The sequence below is a fragment of the Rhea americana genome, unplaced genomic scaffold (assembly GCF_003343005.1).
Source record: "Rhea americana isolate MKP2758 unplaced genomic scaffold, rheAme1 scaffold_197, whole genome shotgun sequence".
Taxonomy (NCBI): Eukaryota; Metazoa; Chordata; class Aves; order Rheiformes; family Rheidae; genus Rhea; species Rhea americana.
The window spans coordinates 935,799-956,181 of record NW_028186116.1 but is presented as its reverse complement, the minus strand read 5'-3'; the positions used below and the strand labels follow the sequence as shown (position 1 = coordinate 956,181).

Here is a 20,383-nt window from a genome sequence, read left to right as displayed (position 1 = left end):
TTTTTTTTTTTTTTTTTTTTTTTTGGTTTTGACATGTTGTCATCTACTGCTCTGACCGTAAGAGTAGGTCTTCCAGGCTAATCTGGAATGAGAGAGTTACCTATTTAACCAGCAATACTTAGGTCAGCTTTGCAAAACAGGAAACATACAGATTGCTCATCTCTAGCCCTATCAAATAGCAATTAGGAAAACAGAGATAGTTCAGGCTGTTGCTAGTGAACCATCTAATTGAGAAAGATTTCTTCATCATAAAGACTAAAACGAACTTCGAAGTATCCAAAAAAAATCCAAACTAATACAAAACAGGTGACTTTACAAGTGTAGATCCTTTCATTGTGTTGTACTTGGAACATCGTCTTGCCTGGCTTGTAAAAGGAGCAAGGCTTTCCTGTCAGCAGCTCTTTTGGATAAAGAATAGCACAGAATTGGACCATAGCATCCACTGATTCAAATCGGCTGTCCAAGCAGGGAAAAAGAGGATGATTAAACACACAAGGTAAACAACCTGTGAGTAAAACTGTTTGTCACAGTTTCCTTTTCTTGCAGTTTCACCAATCAGCCTGGAATCAACTTTGCTATGATTATGGTCTCCATAACAGCAGGAGATAAAGAGTGCAAATGAGATTTAAAAATAGTTTTGTAACATTAACTTTTTTTATTAAGAAGACAGATACTTTATAGTACTTCTTTTTCTTTGTAAAAATGGTATACATGAACCAATACAAAATGTGAATGGGAACATATGGATATGTATTTTCTTACATCGTAACATCGTCCATGGACACCGTAAAACGGAACTGACCTAAGGGGAAAAAATAAAAAGGCTAGGCGAACAAAGAACAAGATTGTTTATCATCAGTTACTCATCCTTCATCAGTAATATTCCTTTAAACAAGTTTGTTCCTTCTTCACGCTTAAAAATCCTAATGATCTAAAGCTGTACAAAGTAATACTCAACAATACATTTCAAACAGTGCACTGTATACTGAAGAAAAAATACATAAACCAATATACAACTAAAAGTTATAATTTTCTTTTTTTTATTCTGTTTTTTCCAATGTGTGGGGCCGAAATTTTGCAATCTACCTGAGACGGAAAACACCAATCAAAACACATGAACCTGAGACATGTCAACATTTTAAGTCAAAGTTACATCGGTAACACTGCACTACTGTACACTTCCAAAACAGAAAGATGGGCTGGTCAAAAACAGTATGCCAATTCTGTGATCAATGAGTAAAAAAGCCCCCCCCACCCCCAAACTCTAACATGCTGAATGCTTTTCACCATGATGTGATTCGGCAATGGTGCTGAAGGCTCAGAAAAGAGCTGCACTTGACAAAATTTGCTCAGAAAAAAGTTCTGTGTGATCCTCTCCTTGTATAAAGGGGAAGGACAGAATACTGCTCAAGAATGGATTTATTTTCTGTTTTCATGCCATCCCATTCCCAAAGACTCSTGCATTGTAATCGTTCTGCCAAAACCAGTAATTAAAAAAAACACAAAAAAATATTCCCTCAAAACCCTAAAAAACATTTTGACAATTAGATTACTAAGTTTCCTTTAAATAAATCAAACATTTTCCATATAAGCACAGGTTTTTTTTTTTAAAAAAAAGTATATTTCAAAATTCAAGATTACTCAACAAAAAAAATCATTATATAATTTTAATACCATCTTCTCTTTGTGATCTGTCTGTCACTTAGAATTCTAATATACCTAAATTCTTTTCACCTATGGCTTTATAAGTCAGTTAGCATTATAATTTTAATGCAGATTCCTACATTTCATTTATCAGATAAAAAAAAGGCAGTTTTATTTGTCCAGTTTCTCTCAACATTTTGGATCTAAAACATGCTCAAGGTAACTTATTTTTAGTTGTTATGTAGTATGGCTGCCATCATGCAAGGATTGGTAGTTTGTTGGCAGATGGCTCTTAAGGCTGAGGAAAGAGGCCAAGGCTAGAGCAGGAAAAGTGGAGATTAAAAAAAAAAAATTAAAAGCAACATTCAGCATTTGATTTTTGATTAAATAACTGAAAAAACTACATGCTGTTTTTTCCACCTCTGCTCTGACCTTTGCAAAACTGAGATACAGGGCAGGCCAGCATGAAAACAGTATTAGACTTACTTTGCCCCTCCTGTCTTTGTCAAATTCAAATCTGAAGGAATTAAAGTTTTGCAACGCCTCTTACTGGTTTTCTCAGCATGACAAATACCTGTAATGTACAGTACTTGCAGGCCACTTGCTACTGCCTCCCCAGCAAAGCACAAAAGAAGGGGAAAAAAAAGAATGTAAGAACCGCTCATTTGCCACTTTTTGCRCCCCATGAGGACTTTCCTTTCTCTGGCAAATTTGGGAGAAGTAAGGCTAATTGGAAAAGCATGACAGAATTGTTCGCAACAAAAATAATCYGGAGCAGAATTACCTCCCCGCTCTTTGCGCCCTCCCTCCTGTGGCAAGTCAAATTTGTCCACTTGCATAAAAGGAAAAGCCTTCATCTGTCAGGTTTGTTTAGGTAACAGTAAAGAGGATTCCTGCATGCCCCAAACCTGTCCAGACAGCACGAGGTGCCCTATATTGAGGGCAGTCTACAGACACAGAATTAAAGACAGATTCAATCACATAGTGACACGCCTCACTTGCAGATAACCCTGTGAAGAAGTAATGTTTCTCTGCAGCTAAACAGAGTGCATTTTCTGAGTTGCAGCCTATTTTCTAGTCTCCGCCATCTAAAGCATTTGAAACATGGGCAGCCACAAACAGGTTCTCATTGTTTGTTTATCCAAGCCTTTACGACAATAGAGAAAATGGAATATGGATACACTGAATTGCAAACTATGAAATCTAAAATGTGCTGGTTCTCCTCTGATGAGATTGAGCTTTGAACAGAAAAACAGTGAAGATGAAACTAAAGAAAAAAAACTTTTAAACTAACCTATTCCAAGGGGTCCCAGCAGGCAATTCCAGAAACAATACAAAAAGGAGAAACAACAACCANAAAAAAAAAAAAAAAAGAAAAACCAAAGGAACGAACGCATACAAGCCCCTCTTCTTCCCCATCTTCCCGCCACAAAAAACCTAAACCAAACAAAAATAAAACAAGGCACAGAATTTTCTGCAAATGACTTCACTAAACTAAATCCAAGCTGGACTTGGCCAAAGAAATAAAACCCAAACGAACTGAGGTGTCGAACAGCAGAGTGTACTTTACGAAGAATATTTTTTACACAGCAAATCCCGGACCCTGCCAGTCTCACAACTCTCCACCCTTTTGATTTTTCCTCTTTAAAAAAAGACACAAGCTGGTTGCAACTTCCAATATCACTGTCTGTTTATCGTTTAAATTGGGCCAGTAACTGTCCACGGTTGGACACCTCATTGAAACCAAGGCTGCTCTAGATGAAGTACTCTTTCTTTTCTTCAGAGTTGTTTTGTCCTCCTTCTGCATTGATGATAGCTGTGTCTGCGTCAGCTGCATCATCTGCTCCTTTGGCTTCATGAGTGAAGTACGTACCTGAAAATGAAGTGGTAAGGTTCTGTGACTCACTGAAGGTCTCTAAATTGCTAGAGAGTTTAGCAACAAAGTCACAAGCAGAAAGGGAAATAAATGCCACCAGGAAATAAATGAAAACTGAATCCAAGGTCTGTGTAGCTGTTACTCAGGGCTACACAGCTGTGACACTAATCGATCACCAAGACAACACAAGAGACCCTGAAACATCAGGGCAGAAATTTTCCAGTCTTGCCTACGGCATTCAGATGCACAACTCCTGAATTGGGCATTCAGCCTTCTAAAACTCCAGGCTAGAGCCTGAAAAATAGGGCCAGGGAAACAAAGCAAGGAAAGCTGATCCCATTGGATCTGGAAATGCATTTCCAAGGCTTACTTTGTTGCCAACCCCAAATCAAGATGTGTGCGCACAAGCAGCTGAAGGCCCAAGCGGCAGCAGTAYTGACCATCGTGTTCAGCACAGGCATGGTCATTGCTGGCAGTTCTCACAGGACACAGGCACTCAACAGTTAACCATGGATTGGGCTTCTGCACCCCTACTCTGAAATAGTGTTGTCTAGTTGTCTTTGTAGTGTTTTTAGTGCACAAAAGAAAATAGGCTACAGAGCTATTTTCAATAAATACTAGTAAAATTGCTCTGTGCATTGTACTTGAAGGGGACAAACCTTTCATCTACACTTTCTCTTTTTCCCCAAACCTGCCTTAGTTTATTTCCCTTTCTCCTCTCTTCGCTATAACCAGTCTGTCGGATTCTCCAAACACCAACTCATTGCAGAATAACACTAAATTTTTTGTACGAGCAGTCACACATACATATGTACACAGGCTAGAACAGACTTACTACTTGTGGGGGGGGTTTGATTTGTTCAGTAAGTTGTAACAAGTTCCTGAAATGGGCCATTGTACAGTGTAAACCACTGAYGAAAACAATCCATAATGCTTCTGTATCAGCTCAGGACAGTTAGGTCTGGTAGTGGTGCGAAGTGCTGCAAGGGCTGCAGAAATGCTGACTGCAGGTTTTAGGAGTAGGTTGAGTTTGTGTACCTCTGCACACTATTATACCCCACAATTGTCTGCAACACCTTCAACTATAACAGAAGGTACTACGGGTAATGGAGTTCTTTGTGAAGGACTCGGTACATGAAGTGAAATGTGCAGCAGCCAGCTGAAGAACAGTCAGTGTCAGTTCAGAAACAGAATATACCTCATCTGTCGGGTATTCTGTTGTACCTTGATACCAAGATGGATTAGAAAGGATAGTGCCTCTCAGCTGGTACGAACGTCTAGAAGTCTACTAAAGGCATCACAGGTAAAGTCTGGATCTTGGGCAAACCACTGTTCCTCATCTTGAAGTCCTAATGCCCAAGGCCCAGGTACACAGAAAATTCATTACCTACTGTAGTTTTCCTGTTTTTCTCTTTTGTTTTTCTCCCCCTCCATTTGAAAGGTCTTTTGGGAGACTTTCCAGAGCCACTAAAGGGTTTTTCATGTTAGACAGAACATTATCACAAGCAAGGTGAAACGTGCCAAGTCCTCTTTGTCTTACCTTTATGTCTTGCAAAATACCGCCCTAAAATGATGAGCAGGCAAAGCATTGCAAATACGACCACGGCCACAACACCACCAACCACTGCATGGTCCACAGTCCTTATTGACCCTTCCTCACCTGCACGAGAATCTGTTGAGATTAGAAGAGGAATAAGAATTTGGGACTTATTACAATGTAGTTTGAAGGTTTGGCTGTAACTGCCCTCAGGATTGGAAAAGCCACCCTTTTGCTTTCAAAAGGAAAAGGGATAAAGCACTGAGCTATCTAAACAGATGAGTTCAAGCAGAGGAGCAGGCAGACCTGTCCAGTGCAGAACTGATCTGGCTGATCAACTTGCAAAGTATTTTCCACTATAAGCAGCAGCAGCACTATGCTATGCATGTGAAACAAGCTAGGATGGGGAAAGAAAGAGGAAAGGAGACGTGGAATCATTGGTGGATATAGATTTTTGAAAATTTCCCTACATTGTTCCTAAAATTTGAAGGGAGGAATAGCAGCACAATAAATAAATATTAATCATTAGCTGTAGAAATTACAATAACAATCACTCTGTTGCTAACATTTTACTCCAGCCCGAGGAACTGCATGGCCAAAATTAATCAGCCAGGATTTTTTTCTAAATGCATTTACAACCATTCTCTCCCCCCACCAAAGAAACCCCAAACCCATGATTAAGTAAATACTACCTTTTCTGTTCAATTCATGATATGTGAAGAGAAAAACACTCTTAATACAAACCATAACAACCTCCTCAAAAGCAGATAGTGAGCAATAATTGCATATTGCCTCCAACTGCTTTATTTTATTTATTTAACACCTCACAATACGATTAATTTTCTTTTATAAGCACCTCTCCCTTAGGATGCCATCACCAGGAGAGGAATGACTTATTTGGCTGGAGAACAACTCCAGAACGAACCCAGAATGAGCTATGGCCATGTAAAATGAATGTATAGCAGTGTAAACAATTTTAATTTAAGAAAGCAACTACATCAACCCTCACTGCAATTCTAGTGGCAACTGAGATTTATAACGCAGTAAAAAACAATTATTTTCCCCTTGATTAATACATTAACATTTTGGAATAGAAGCTAAACCATTGTCTTCCCCCCCACACACCCTGAGTAAAGTGCGACACCTCTATTAAAATGATTTACTAGCCATACCTTACAATTTAAGCACAGCAGCAACAGAAACGGTAAAAATCTTTTAACTTTACATGATTTGTGAAGTCATATGTGAAGGATTTACCATTTAAATCTTTCACTACAAGAAGCACATGGCCTATAAATCTGTCCTGCATGCAGTTGCCCAGACACCTAAGAGAAATGCATTTCACCAGGAAGACTGAGAGTGCAAATTCAAGTCAATTTTTAAGAAAGATTTATCTCCATCTCTCTCCAAAGAACAGAGCAAATCTCTGAAGCCTCCACCTCTAATAATATTTGAAGTTTATCGATCAAGCGTACAGCTCCGTGACAGCTAAAGGTAATGGTGCTCTTTTGAGCTGAAACCTGATACAATGCTTTCAAGCAGGAGCCCAGGATTTATACTTTCTATCRATACTCCCGATACTCCCAATTCTGTTCTAAGATTAAGTACTAATGTATGTAAATAACTTGGGGCCAAGAGCCCTGTAAAGTGCATTTTAATTAAAACAATTCAGCCCTCCAACTTCACGTATTTCTGCAAGTAACCTTTTAAAAGCAGTAGCTTTAGCAAAGGCTAGGGGCAGCAGGGCTTAATTAGGTCAAAAGTTAGGTGCACATTAAGCAACAAAACAACAGACTATTAACACCGGATTAAATGAATCCCCTTCAGCAACTTACTTAATAAGCTAAGAATGGCAAAAAAAAGATTCCTTTTTAAGCCCAAAACATTTGCTTTCACATAATCTAAACAAGTTATTTAACTGTGGTAAGAGAATGTCAGAAAAATGCAAAAGCATGTTAAAGGCTTGTATTCAGTCCCCTGCAATGAAGTGTTTTCCAGCAGCACATCACAGTCAAGTTGTTCCTTAGAAATTCAGTTAGAAAAAARCAGAACATAAAAAAAGAAACGTAGAATTTTACATTATAATGACAAAGTGCCCTCAAAGGGCAAACCTAACAGGACAGCAACCCATAAAATATTTTACTCACTTGAAAAGGCACGAACACAGGTCTCTCAATGAGAATTAACTAATCTTGAACTGTCAACAGCTTCAGATTCAATGAAAATTACTGTCAAGTTAATTTTTCACAGCATTCTGAAGGACACAAGTAACTATAAGTAGTTAAGAAAATGGTGTGCAACCTGGTGACACCATCGAAGGATTTCAAGTTGCTGTTGCAAACCACCAAAAGCCTCCTCTAGGAGGAGTATTTTTCGATAAACTGTAGTAGAAACCAACTGTACTGTAAATGGTTCCTAGCATTTGCTGCTTTGCAAGCAGAATGTGCCTGCTAGTTGATGTGAAAGCTGCCCTGTGGATGTGCAGCTGCTTGACCTGGGTAGACTACCCTTCACCAGGGTGCACTCTGTYCTCCGTGTCTGGAACAGCAGCTGAGGATACCATGGCAGCCTTAGGTGTTTTAGGTAGCTTGTTGTCAAAGTAAAATGTCATTGTAGCTTTTCACACAGCTAAGACCTTTGAAGATTCCCTTTCTATAAAGCAATCAAATCTGGCTCATCCTCTGTAGGAGCTGCTTTAGAAAAATTCTACTCTGTATTTACCAGCACAACAAAAATTTCAGTTTATCTTCAAATAAACAATTCAGTGCATGCACTGCTCAGTAATTTGCCAATAATTAAAAGTATACTGGATCCAAGAAGCATCCCTTTGATCTGATACTCAGCTGACCTACCGCACTGAAGTTCGTTAGCTGCATTCACTGCAGCTACAGCTATTGCATTTTTAGACATTTAACTCCAAGTTAAGCTCACATGCTCTAAAAAGAATGCCAAACTAGAAGGTTGAATATCCAATAGTTGAGAATAAACACACCTTGCTATGACTCTCTTAGCATGCGCAGAGTAGGGTTTTACATCAAGATGGTTTTTTGATTAATCACCACAAATTTAAAAAGTTGTGGAAACAAAACCTGAACTTTTCATTTGGTGCACCTCATCTAGCAACACTAGTCTCAGTACAGTCATACTAAATCACAGTTACATCAGATCACAGTTGCAGAGAATCAGTTCTGTGTTATCTGAAACGCTGTGCTGAAAGCTGCAAGTTTGACAGATCCTTTATGGCTTCTGCTCAATTTGCATTTAAGTCAACAGTACAGAGTCAGTGTTTCCCTGAGAACGGACTTTGGCATAAAGCATAAGAAACAGATCTGGCCAGAAGTTTATTAAATACAGCGACTTCCATCAGGACATGCACCACCATTATTTCAATTTGCAACTTTGCAAACTTTGCAAAGTGCAAGCTGCAAGCTTATTTCATTATGTGCCTGGCTAAGTAATTCACCTTCAAGTTTGTATACAAAGTAAAAATTAAGTGCCATATACTGAGGATGTCTGGTAGTTACAAACCATTTAGTGTCAACTCTGTGAGGCAGTCAACAGCACATTTTTGCCTCAAAAGGTAGTAGGTTCATTTTTTGCTTAGATTAATAACTGAAAGGAATGTTCCTTCATGTCTAACTGCAAATACCCTCAATGTTTATTCCTTAGAAGGGCCATACATACTGCCAATTATAACATTATCTASCAGCAAAATACATTCATGCACCTGCTTCCATTTTTCTGCTTGAACTCATTTTTTTCATCTGAAGGATAATGCATTGGCCAAAGCAACACTGTCAACGCACTTGCATGTTACCCGAGTCTCCCACAAAACTGCCATCCTTTGGTCTGCAGTGCACTCACCTATATCTTAAGRCTTGGGGGCAGGGGAGCGTGTGTCTGTACACGGACTACTAGAAATAGTGAATACCTGGTAACTCCTGCACCCTAAAGTAACATTTGAGACTTTGTTTTCACAAGTGAAAGAGACAGAAACTGTCTCTACAAAGTACTTTGTCATTAAAATACTTGCACTTTCAAATGATCTGCCTCATATCTTTTGTATGTTGCATCAATTTGTCTTCCAAAGATAAACTGTCTGCGATTCATTTAAAAAAAAATTCTTTCTGAAAATTCACTGCTTGAGTTTTTTTAAACCAGGAACGTAAAAACAGGACAGTTGAAATCCTCATTAGCCCACAGATTCACAGAAATTTMTGCTGTCTTGTTTTCACTTTTTCAGTATGGTGCTTATCATATAAGGCCACTGCTGATCTAAGACAACACCTTACCAAATCAGAAGCCTGCTGTGATAGTGTTCTCAAGCTGCAAGATTACGTGGCCATGTCAGGTCACAGAAGCATAGAAAGCAGTGTCTGAAGATGTTTTGAGAGGCCAGGTACTGCAGTCCTCATGCAGCTATGCCTACATYGTTCTTAACTGTGGTTCATTAAAAAAGAAAAAAAAAAAAACCCACCACTTCCCAGTTATGGATGACAGAGATTTTGCATCTTCCCTAGTCAAGTTATTCCAGTGTTATATCACTCCTTTTGCTACATACTTTGCCTTTACTGTCCATCTCGTTTCCACATGCTTTATTTATTCCTGTAACAACTCCGTAACATGAGACTTCATACCTAACGTGAATGTAAGTTCTGACTTCCCATGCAGAAGGCAAGTTAAAGCCAATAGCTGACTTTTACTCTTAGATATCACCAATCCCCAACAATTCTGTACACACCTAGAAGCAAATCACCATGTGCCACAAACAGCAGACCAGGCTGTTTCATTTTCTGTAAGCATTCCATTTCAGAAGAAAACAATATTCCTATGTGAGATGGGAATACAGTCAGCCTTTCAGTAGCTATAATAAGMTTTGTAAATAAAGACCAATAGCCCCAACCCTTGCAAACTCTACCACCCAATTTTTGCATGTAAAAGCTGCTGTAACAGAACCCAAAACATGTAAAACTGCACACACAATCTTAAAAATGGCCCAGCTGACACTGGTGACTCCCAGGCTGCAGTAGCTTCCTGTCTTGTCTTTAACAGCTCCATTACAAACTCTGAAGAAGGGGTCTTTTTCCAGCAGCAACCCTGAAGACTTAAGTGGAAGGTTATTTGATCCTGGATAACAATTAACAAAGAAATGCTGTTTGACATGAATTACTAAGTGTTAGGCCTATGGAGTAGGGAATAATTCCCCAAGTTTGTGCCAGGAAAGAGAGACTTGACCTTAAAAATAGGCATCTGCTCTAAAATGCTGTCTCCTATTCACAAAAGCTATTCCTGCTTCRTATCTATGATTAAAAAAAAATCACAGCTTTATTACTGAAGAGGGAACAGACTAGATGGCAGGAGCTGACAAAATGCCACATTATTTGCTAATCCTAATATGTTATTCTTCTTTAAGATTTGCTTTTCTCAGCACCAATTCAATTATAGATGCTACAAATCCTTCTGACATTTAATTCCCTCTTGTCAGAGAGTAGTAAATGTATACACGCAGAGCTTTCCCATTAAGATGTTAATATATACTGGAGCATGCTGGCCTTTAAATCGAATATTCGGGTTTTTCCTGTTACGGTTTTATTTTTTGTTTTGCTTTTTTGTTTTTAAAGGTGGGAGTAGGAGGAGGGAAGATGTGCAAGAAGGTAAGAAGTAAACATACACGCATTGCTGCATGTTGTGAACCACATGCAGACCTATTTTGCTATTCTGCAGCTACTTTGCACCTCGGACAAAACATCTCATAGCATGGTCCTTTGGTTTATATCAAAGCACCTTAAAGGAAAACCGCAGTGATCTGGTACAGCTCACTTTGGATAACTGAATATATTTAGAAAGAAAAGCAATTTTGTTTTTAAGCTGTTGTACTGTTTCCCTTAAGCGAATACCATGATTATACCTTGAATTAGTGGGATCTCAGTCTTATCTAATGAAGCAGTGTACTTCTCCACATCGGACGTGGAGCAATATAAAGCACCAGAGCGCACTATGATCCCATTTAAAATTGTGGCCAATAAGAAACTTCGGTAGCTTTGAATTAGGTTTTGTTTATTATTTTAAACCAACTGCTTCCTGAATAAACAGAAAGAAATTACAGTACTAAAACAGAAAACCCTGAAGTTTTCCTTTAAAAACACAGTGTAATTCATGAAACATTACATACACAGCAAATAAATGCGGTTTTGTCTAGTTCCTGTTTGACACCAGTCTAGGTCAGGCAACTTATTTTTAGAATCCTGAACAGAAGAGATCAGATACTTAACAGCATACACACAGCAGACTCCAGTCTGTCAAATTTCATCGCTTTGTCTACCTGTTTTCCTGGTTTAAGGAAAAAATCCATAGTGGTCTCACCTTTACCTCCTGCGAGGAGGAGGGCAGATGACAAGAAACAGTAGTTGTAAACACTGATACCTGATTGTGCAAAATGACTCAGGGAGATCGTAATGAGGAGCACACAGCAGACATCCTTGCTGGTTATTTTCTCATGTAGAGATCATACCCACCATCTGAATTTTAAACTTCTGGGTTCCTACCTTTACTTCTCTGGGTTTTTTCTTGCATTTCTTTCTTAAAAAATAAATGTGTAAGTGAGCTCAAGTTTTCTAAAAATTTCTGCTGTTGTAAATGGTTATAAATAGCTAGTTTATTATGGATTGTMTCAGGAGTATGAAAAAAGGCTGGCAGATTTTAATAGCAGTGTTCTAACAATGTGGGGTCAAGCACTTAAAGCAAGGTTTAGAATGTGGAAGGTACTCAACTACCTAGCCAACTACCATTAAAAAGGTTCTGTTTTTAATAGGGCTTTATATACGTGTACATACATGCACCCATTTTCTATACCTGATAATACATTTCTCTTTATATAATTAGATACGTATTAAAAAAAAACATAAAATATTCTAGCTGTCACTTTTTGTAAGTGACAGCATGTCAAGATTCAGGGAAAGACTAAATTGGATGAGGCTTACTTGCCAGTATTTTAAATCTCAATTTATCTGATTTAAAAGCTTCAAACTTACTAAAAACAAATCACTTTATTTTTGAAGCCTGCAGCAGAGCTGAAAAACTCCAGACTGACCAACTTCAATCCTGAGTAAGTTTCAGAACCAGGTCATCTACAGCTGAAAAAGCCAAGATTATATAGAGCYGTGTCAAAAAAGCACACAGAATCATCCTCAAATGCTTCAAGGCAATAGCTAGACAGTGGAGAAAGCGAAGTTGGTTCCTTCCCACAGGATTTGAGGTTGACCTCCAGCACGGACCCATTAGGTCAGGTTCATCTTTAGGATAACTCCTGGTATTATTACTACTTCAAATAATGTATTTCATCATGTTCCCTGTGTGCTTCCACACTGTTTCTGATGAAGGCTCTATTTTTAAACACCTGAGGCATGATATAAACAAAGCACTTGGAGACTTTCCATATTGACACAGAAAACAGTGTTTTGATCTAACASTAATGTACCTGCTGTGTGGGAGTTCTCGTCACCCTCCTCTGCCTCTCATCTCCCTTCCCACTTTACATTTTGTAGACTAACACTGTTCAGCATTTTGGAGTATCTGTGGCTCCGAAGCTTATTCTGTGCACATTTGTGCTGTAAAAGCAGAAAATTGATGGAGCTTTTTGTGCATGGTATGATGGCTGTTAATTTTGACATACTTGGATTTATTGCTGTGCTTCCATAAATTTTTTGTGGACTAGGTCTTCTCTTTCTTGGGGAAAATCAAATTTAAGCTGTGGATGTAGGACAATGCCACTATGTACGTGTGTACCCATTAACTCCATTGATAACTAGAATGCTTCTCAGRTATTAACGCAGTATTTGGATCACTGAGAGAAAAGAAAACCTAAATTCGTCTCTTTGAAGAGTTCCTAACTTAGCAATCTTTTTTCTCTCACTAACGTTTTGTACAGTTGAAATATGGAAATGACTTGGGCTCCCACATCTCATTACTGGCCATGACTTAGGTGCTAATGACATACTAAAGTCATTTGCGTGCTTCCAAAATACCRATGTCAACTTTTCCTCTCTCCTGCTAATCGTTAGGAAAGTTAAGCAAGCACTAACGTTTTCACCATGACCTTTCTTTTTAAGATTTGGTGGCTAAATTTATTTTGCTGAAAGTAGTTTTAGAAATCACTTAAGGCTGCCAGTAAATGGCGCCGTACTAGAATGTATGTGGTGAGGGTTTTTTGGTGGGCAGCACAGAAGAAAGAGGGGGTTGTCATTATCTCAGAAACCATAAAATACTTATCTACGACCAGGGAGGACAGAAATCACTACCCTGTATATGACAGGATGAATGATAGTATTATTCATTACTRTAGTTCAGCATTAAGTGTGCTACCCCTACTCTAATTTATTGATGAACTGTTAAAGAGTAGTGTTAACCTGTTTGTCATACTATAATTGAATTTGGTCTAATTTAAGCTAGAGAAATGCAAGGAGTTCATCCTTTTTCAATCAATAGGCTCCCCTTCACTGACCCATTTCAAGATCACTTCATAAAAATAATGCATTTTGTTTTAATAAATTTTATCACTATGACAGGTGCTCAATGTTTATTGGTTGTTTCTTCAGACTTCTCTCTGCTGGAAAACGGAGCCACACTTAGAGTCAATAGTAATTGATTAATCATCATCCCCCTTGAACAAAGGTGCTAATCAGGTTTTGATTAGTTAATCAAACCAGATGTAAAGGGTACACAGGTCTTTTTTGATTGTTCAGTGTTTTACAAGGTGTCTATCAACACTTGAGCAAAACAGAAAGACCATAATGCACCCAAGGAAGTGCGTGCATATGTGCCCATGCATGCACATCCATCAGTAGAGCCATTAACTTGTGACCGAGAGCACTGCAGGTATATCTGTAACACTGTACTGGGCTGAAAAAACACTGAAGGAGAAGAATAAATCACACTGTTGCAGAAGTGCAGGACAAACGATTTCTGTACAGTAGGATCTTTCTGCTACAAACAAAATATTTGAGTGGTATGGACATACACAGCTCAACCAGCAAAAATTAATACACCACTGGAAACTAGCTACCTGGATATAAGGTAATAGATGCATTACTGAATTGTACAGTTGGCAGAGCCTCCGTTGAGCCATTTAGCAGGATACGAGCACCTGAAATGAATAGCACACTGAGCAAACACTGCAGCAGGACGAACACATTTAATTATACCACGTTTCAACAGTGATTCACAGCGAGGAGGGCATTCCTATTCAGTTCCTGGGGCAATCTGAGGTGGGACCACGCATCTTTGAAGCCTCACGTGCYGAACGCTGGCTCCAAACTATGCCCAGCACTGGTATGTACAGCAGATGAGACTGAACTTACTCCAGTGTGGAGCTGGAAGCGGGAAGGGGTACCATTTTTGACAGATAGCTGCATAACTCACCTGTACTACAAGTCTGATGGCTCAAATTTGCTGACATCAGATCACAACTAGGATCTCACTTCAGTTTCTCAGAAGCCTGGGCATGAGTTACGCGATGGACGACACTGTTTTGTTCATAGTAGAGGAGCGGTGTGGGGCTGTTTCTCTACTTTGCAGCAACACTGGCATATCTGACTCTGTATAATTCCCTTTTGGGCATGCATAKGTAACTGAGAATTCTCAAAATCTTAGGGTAAAAAAGCTCAGTATTCAGAACTTATTCTCCAAAATGGGTGCATATTAGTGCGCAAAGGACGCTTGCTCACCTGCTTGATAGGGACAGCAGATGTGCTCGCACTACATTGTAAAATCTTAAAGGAATTCTGCCTCATGTTTAATATTCACAAAAATAACAAAAATGAAAAAGTTACAAAAAGTATAATCTGAGAAACATGCTAGCCATTCTACACATCCACAGCCTTTTCAGAAAAGCGAATGTGTTGCTGACTGCAGTAAGTGTTACAGCAAAATTAAACCATATACTCCCCCTCCCATCCTGCAGGCAGTCAGTACTGTCCATTCATTTCTCAGTGGCATGCTACACAACTTATGCTGCTACCACAAAGCTGAGAAAGATTCACTTAAGGGAAAGACAGGACTGCTAGTAGACACCCATTTTGAGGAATTCCWTTGTGGAATTGTTTGCCGTTCTTCTGTTCATTCAGCAAAATGTGTATTTTCTTCAAAAAAATACAAATAAATAAAGCTTATCAGAGCAAAACAATTATTTTCCATCCACACAGTGATAATCAACAGACACCTGGTGCTTCTTACCTATGAGGTCTGGCCCAGGCCTGCAATAATAATCATTAGCATTGCTCAGGTGTTAGAGTACATACTAAATCAATCAACCATTTCTAACCTCTTGGCCAAAGCATACCTATAGTAGCTCTCAGGGAGAGATGCTGCTGCTGAATTAGAAAAGATTAAGCATCCTGTGAAAAAGCATTCTTTTTTGGTTTGCTTCACTTTTTAAAATGGAAAAAGGAGTAGCGTTGGATTAAAGATACTCTTCTGGGAGGGCTCTTCTCTGTGCTCCCGTCACTCCTTATGAGAAGGGCTCTCAAGGGGTGCCGAGAGGGAGGAGCGTTACTTCTTTGCGACTCAGTGTCACGGCCAGGGCCTGGTGCCACTGCCTGAAGGGGAGCTCATGCAGCCCACTTCCTGGGGAATTCAAAAGTCCTGCGTGATTAAGTTGGCAGACATTTGGCCTCAGAACTTGCATGTTGTTAAGTCTCGCAGCCAACAAAGGTTAAAAGGGGTCTGCAGAGAGGTAAGAACTATTTTCTAAAGTACTTATGAAGAGAGCTTCTGAGAACATAGGAGGCCCAGACGTATATATGCCTGCACCACAGATACAACCTACATTTTGAATAGTCATCCCCAAACCATCCATTCAAGATGCATTTGTTTCTTAATCTGATATTTATGCAACTTTCAGTCTACTGTGGATAAAAAAGGTTCATTTCATTTAATTGATTTTGCCTCAGATGACAGAACTATTTTGTTCTTTTTATCCCCGTTCTAATACTCATGTTAGAAAAAGTTACCAAGCAGCCTTGATTTAGTGTAGGCTGCAGTTCTATGGACAGTTGCACAGAATAAAGCATTGTTGTGGGTTTTTATAAGCATAAAWTTGCAACTAAATTAGTGTTCAAAAATTATCCCAAGCCACTGAAGTCACAGTAGCTGGTAGACAAACCAAAATAAAAACCACTGTTTTGCATACCTCCCACTCAATTTTCAAGTCTTTTTTGTATAAAGAGTGCCAGTATCAAGAAAGGAAGATCCCAACAGAGTAGYAGTATACTAAGTGGAGAGACTTCACATTTAAGTAATGACAACACCATAGCAACTATATAATGCAAAATGGCCAAGATGCAGAAATTAAAGTGGAATCAGTATTTAGATTTAATAGTAGTGCTTTTACCTAATTACTAGCCCTTACCTGAGAGATCCCCATAGTCCAGCTCTTCTGCGGAATTTGGCAACTGAGTAAAGCCTTACAAGTAAAAACAAACTCATTTTTCTTTGTATTCCTCAAGTGACAAAAACAACACACTTAAGAACTGAGGATGAATTTCTTGGGGGGGAAAAAAAAATTGAGTCAAAACACTTGCCATCTTGTGATGGTTTGAGCAGATTAACTTGTGATACAGTTCTCCAATCATTTACTTGATTACCGATAGACTGTCAGAAACATTCCTCAGTCTACACTATTAACACATGAAATACATAGGTGAATTAAAATCACTCATTCATAACAGCATGCAAAAATCTCTAAACTCAGTCTATCAAATCAAACTATCAAATGAGGGCAATTTATTGCACATCAATTTAAGCTTACAACTTATTCCAGGTCTATTTAGTATACATGTGTATTGGTGTAAAACTTTCTTCCAATTTTCAAGAGAAATTKAATTTTTTTTGGCAGTATTAACAAGCATCTAATTTAATCAATTAATGAATATTGTGGATCACTTTTCAAAACTGCAAGGCATCTGCACATGTGTTACAGGCTGTATCTTCTGAGAATGAACCTGAAAAAAAMCTCCTTTTATTTCCTAAATTTGATGCATTTGTGCAAAAAGTATCTATCCTCAAAGCTGATAAAGCAGTTGGACAAAACTCTTATAACAGCAAAAGGAAACTAACATTACAAAGACATTGTCTATTATATTTTGTTTGAAAAACACTGTCTGGGGTCCATAGGAGAACAGAATGTKTAGGGAGGAAAGCCTTACCATTTCCTACTTTATTTACCCTGACACTTTTCAAAGGTTACAAGGCAAATCAGAGTGCCTGAAGGTCAGAGAAATCTATTTAATTAAGGGATAATATGCAAGGCTACTAAGCTGGTGCTTGTGATATATTATCCTTGCAGCTGCCTGGATGCTGAAGCTCTGGTGCCAAGCATTATTGAAGAAAAAATATTTTCATGAATAGACACTACTGTCAATGCTCATTTGGACAAACGATACTGAAAGCTTGATGACTGGTTAAAATCGTCAAGTGCTGGATCAAAAATTAGGGAAAGTTTTAGAAGAGGAACAGGTATACAGTCAGCCATCAGTTAACATATCAAATGGCAGCTAAATAAACTCCATATGAGCAAAGTATCTGTAAAATGCTACCTGCACATACCCCCAGGGGCTGTGGGTATTGCAGGTAGAATTTACCTGCGATCTAAAAAACGAATGGGCACTGACCAACAAAAATCCTCCCCTCTCCTTCACTTGTTACATTTGGGAAAGGGGCCAGCAGTAGAAGTTAGAGAGATGTAGCTTTGCTAGGCTTTTTTTTTTTTTTTCCTAAATGCTAACTATGTTAACATGCAAATTTGTCACCTGTTGGAAAGCACAAGCAATATACATAGCTTGTTAAAAAAATAAAACTTATTTGCAGTGACAGTGTTTAAAACACATCAAGTCATCTGGAATCTGCTCTGAATTGTCTTCCAAAGTGGGAAACCATTTAGATTAGTGGCAATAAATTTGTGTTTGCACCACTACTGGATTTTAGGGAGTCACCCATCCTTGCCATAACATAGCATATGAATGCAATTAGGGTTGACGCACAGAAGCATTGGACATGCAAACCTGTGCTCYGTAGAGGAGCCATTCAATTTTTATCTCCCGAAAATTGCTTTTGTACAGTCTTCCTTTCAGTTAGAAGAAACTACATTTTCTCAATAATGAAAAAGGGCAATGTTGCATTTTTTATGAAGCAAAAAAAATTTTTCAAGAGAAAATTTAACAATTCAACAATTCAGTTTCTACCTGCACCTGGTGTACTTAAAAATGTCACTGAGCAGTATTAAAAGGTATTGTGAGGCATTTTAAATTTGTGGCAAATTACTTCTCGATTTTTCTCATTAAACTTTCATATCAGCTATTAAAGTCCCTTTTTTTCACTTCTGATCAGAATGTATTCGAAATCTGCTGCAACTTCTTTTAAATAAATGAAAGCTAACTTTTCATTCATACAATTTGTCAAATAAATCTTAGAAGAGTGCAAGCAACAAGTTGCATCTCCTACAGGCTGATGCAGGCATTTAAACAATTGAATGAACTTTTTTTTTAAAAAAAAGCACACAGATTTATATTGACAGAGTAATGCCCCATACTACTTCTGAAGTCATCTCTAATTTCTAAGCAAAATATCATCTCTCTTTTGTATAAAACTGTAAATACTGATTATGGATTGTTTTGTGTTATGTATTCTACAGTACTAAACAGAGATCTCAAAGTGCACAGATCTTCATGATGTTTTATTCAATTGCCCCAAGGATTAGGTCTGAAAATACATTTAGAAATATTTTTATTATTAGTTGCACTTTTAAATAGGACATTTTTTAAAAGAGAAAAGGCAGCTGGACAAGCACGACTGCTTGATAATGTTCATGTAGAAAGCACTGAGGCATTTTTTCCTTGCATGCTGTATAATTTGGCAAGATTTGAAAAATGACTGGTGCTCCGGCACAGCTGAACTTTTGGTGTCAGCTTGAGACAAGGTAAAACTAACATTCAGAGACCAAGCACTATTAGAAAAAGAAACAAGAGCTTAACACAGCAGTGTTAAATACTTTATACAAAATCTTGTTCAGATCATAATTAAAAATCCAGTTGGCTTTCTGGGAAGTATTTCCAGCTTATAAGATGATAATTTATCTGTGTTACGCTATAGACAATGTATTTTYTTGTAGTCTTCCTTCCTGTTTTGCCTGTTTTCATAATGTTAATCTTTACTACAGACTTCCTGCTTTGCCAGCTTCAGAGGACTTTTTCACTGTATCTTTTCATTAGTATTAACAGAAATTCTGCCCGTGCTAAAACAGCAATATCTTGTTTCTGCCTCAGTGAGGGAGCTGAAATGCAATCTTATGCTCCCCGTCATCCAAACACCGAGTTAAGGTGCGTCTTTGCAACACAAACTGTTTATAGCAGGAATCTTCAGTTGAAGGTCATTTTAGTGTATGTATATATAGATGCCCCAGAACATACACACAAAAGGTATGTAGCAAGCGTAACTAATTGCAATGGGCATTGTTTGTGGTTTTTCAAAAACATTAAAAAGCCATTTAAGTTCTGTGCTTATAACAGGCTGGGGTCAACTTGGAAAAAAGTTATGAAATTATTTCTTTTGCTACAACAAAAGAAAAAAAAGTTATACAGCATGTATAATGTCATGGCTTTTTATACCGGAAAGAAAAAATGAATTGGATAGTCCCACAAAAGAAGTCCTTAAAGGGCTGGGACCTTGTAAAGCTTAAGCTCCATAGGCTGCTGAGGATTAATAATGTTTGAGAAGTTCAGCACTTACATGTTGATTTTTTTAGCAGGGAAGGGGCAGGAGAGAAGAAAAGAAAGAGGGGGGTGGGGATAAGAAATTCTGGATTCAGTGGTGGTAGGCRTTCAGAGGCATTGCTGTCATTGCTACACCAAGTTCAGCCCTTGCACTGACTGCACAGAGGCAGGGAACAGATTTCAAAATGCGCCAGTGCTTCAGCCTCACTGGCACTCTGACACTATCAAGTACAAAATAAAAGGAAAGAAGTGTTTTAAGTTCAGTAAACCGAGTTTACTGCAGTGCAGCAGAAGCACAAGCCTTCCTGCTGGCCATGACCATGCTGTTATTGGAGTTCTGGCAATGAACAGTGCAGAGAAAGGAGAAAGTGCATCAAATAATTTAGTTAAGCTCTCATTTTTTAAACAAAAGAGTTAACAGTGTTCGTGCTTAAAGTCACTCATGCATTGCTGCCGTTAATTCCATTCCGTAAGGAAACGGGAATGGCAGGGATTTTGCTACCATTTTTTCATGCATACACATACAGGACTCCTTTTCCCCCAGTCCTCTAGGATACACTCCAA

General features: G+C 38.4%; 1 protein-coding gene across 1 annotated transcript in view; it reads right to left on the bottom strand.

The window, feature by feature from the left end:
- Positions 1-640: 640 nt before the first annotated feature.
- The window catches only part of CADM1 (cell adhesion molecule 1), a gene marked incomplete at its 5' end in the record, with an annotated part of 203,480 nt that continues 183,737 nt past the window's right edge, over positions 641-20,383 (bottom strand). Inside the window, 4 exons of the mRNA XM_085303160.1 lie at positions 641-3,517; positions 5,061-5,192; positions 14,119-14,199; positions 16,462-16,515. Coding sequence (XP_085159286.1) covers positions 3,399-3,517; positions 5,061-5,192; positions 14,119-14,199; positions 16,462-16,515 — 386 coding nt within the window. The remainder of the gene's footprint in view (positions 3,518-5,060; positions 5,193-14,118; positions 14,200-16,461; positions 16,516-20,383) is intronic.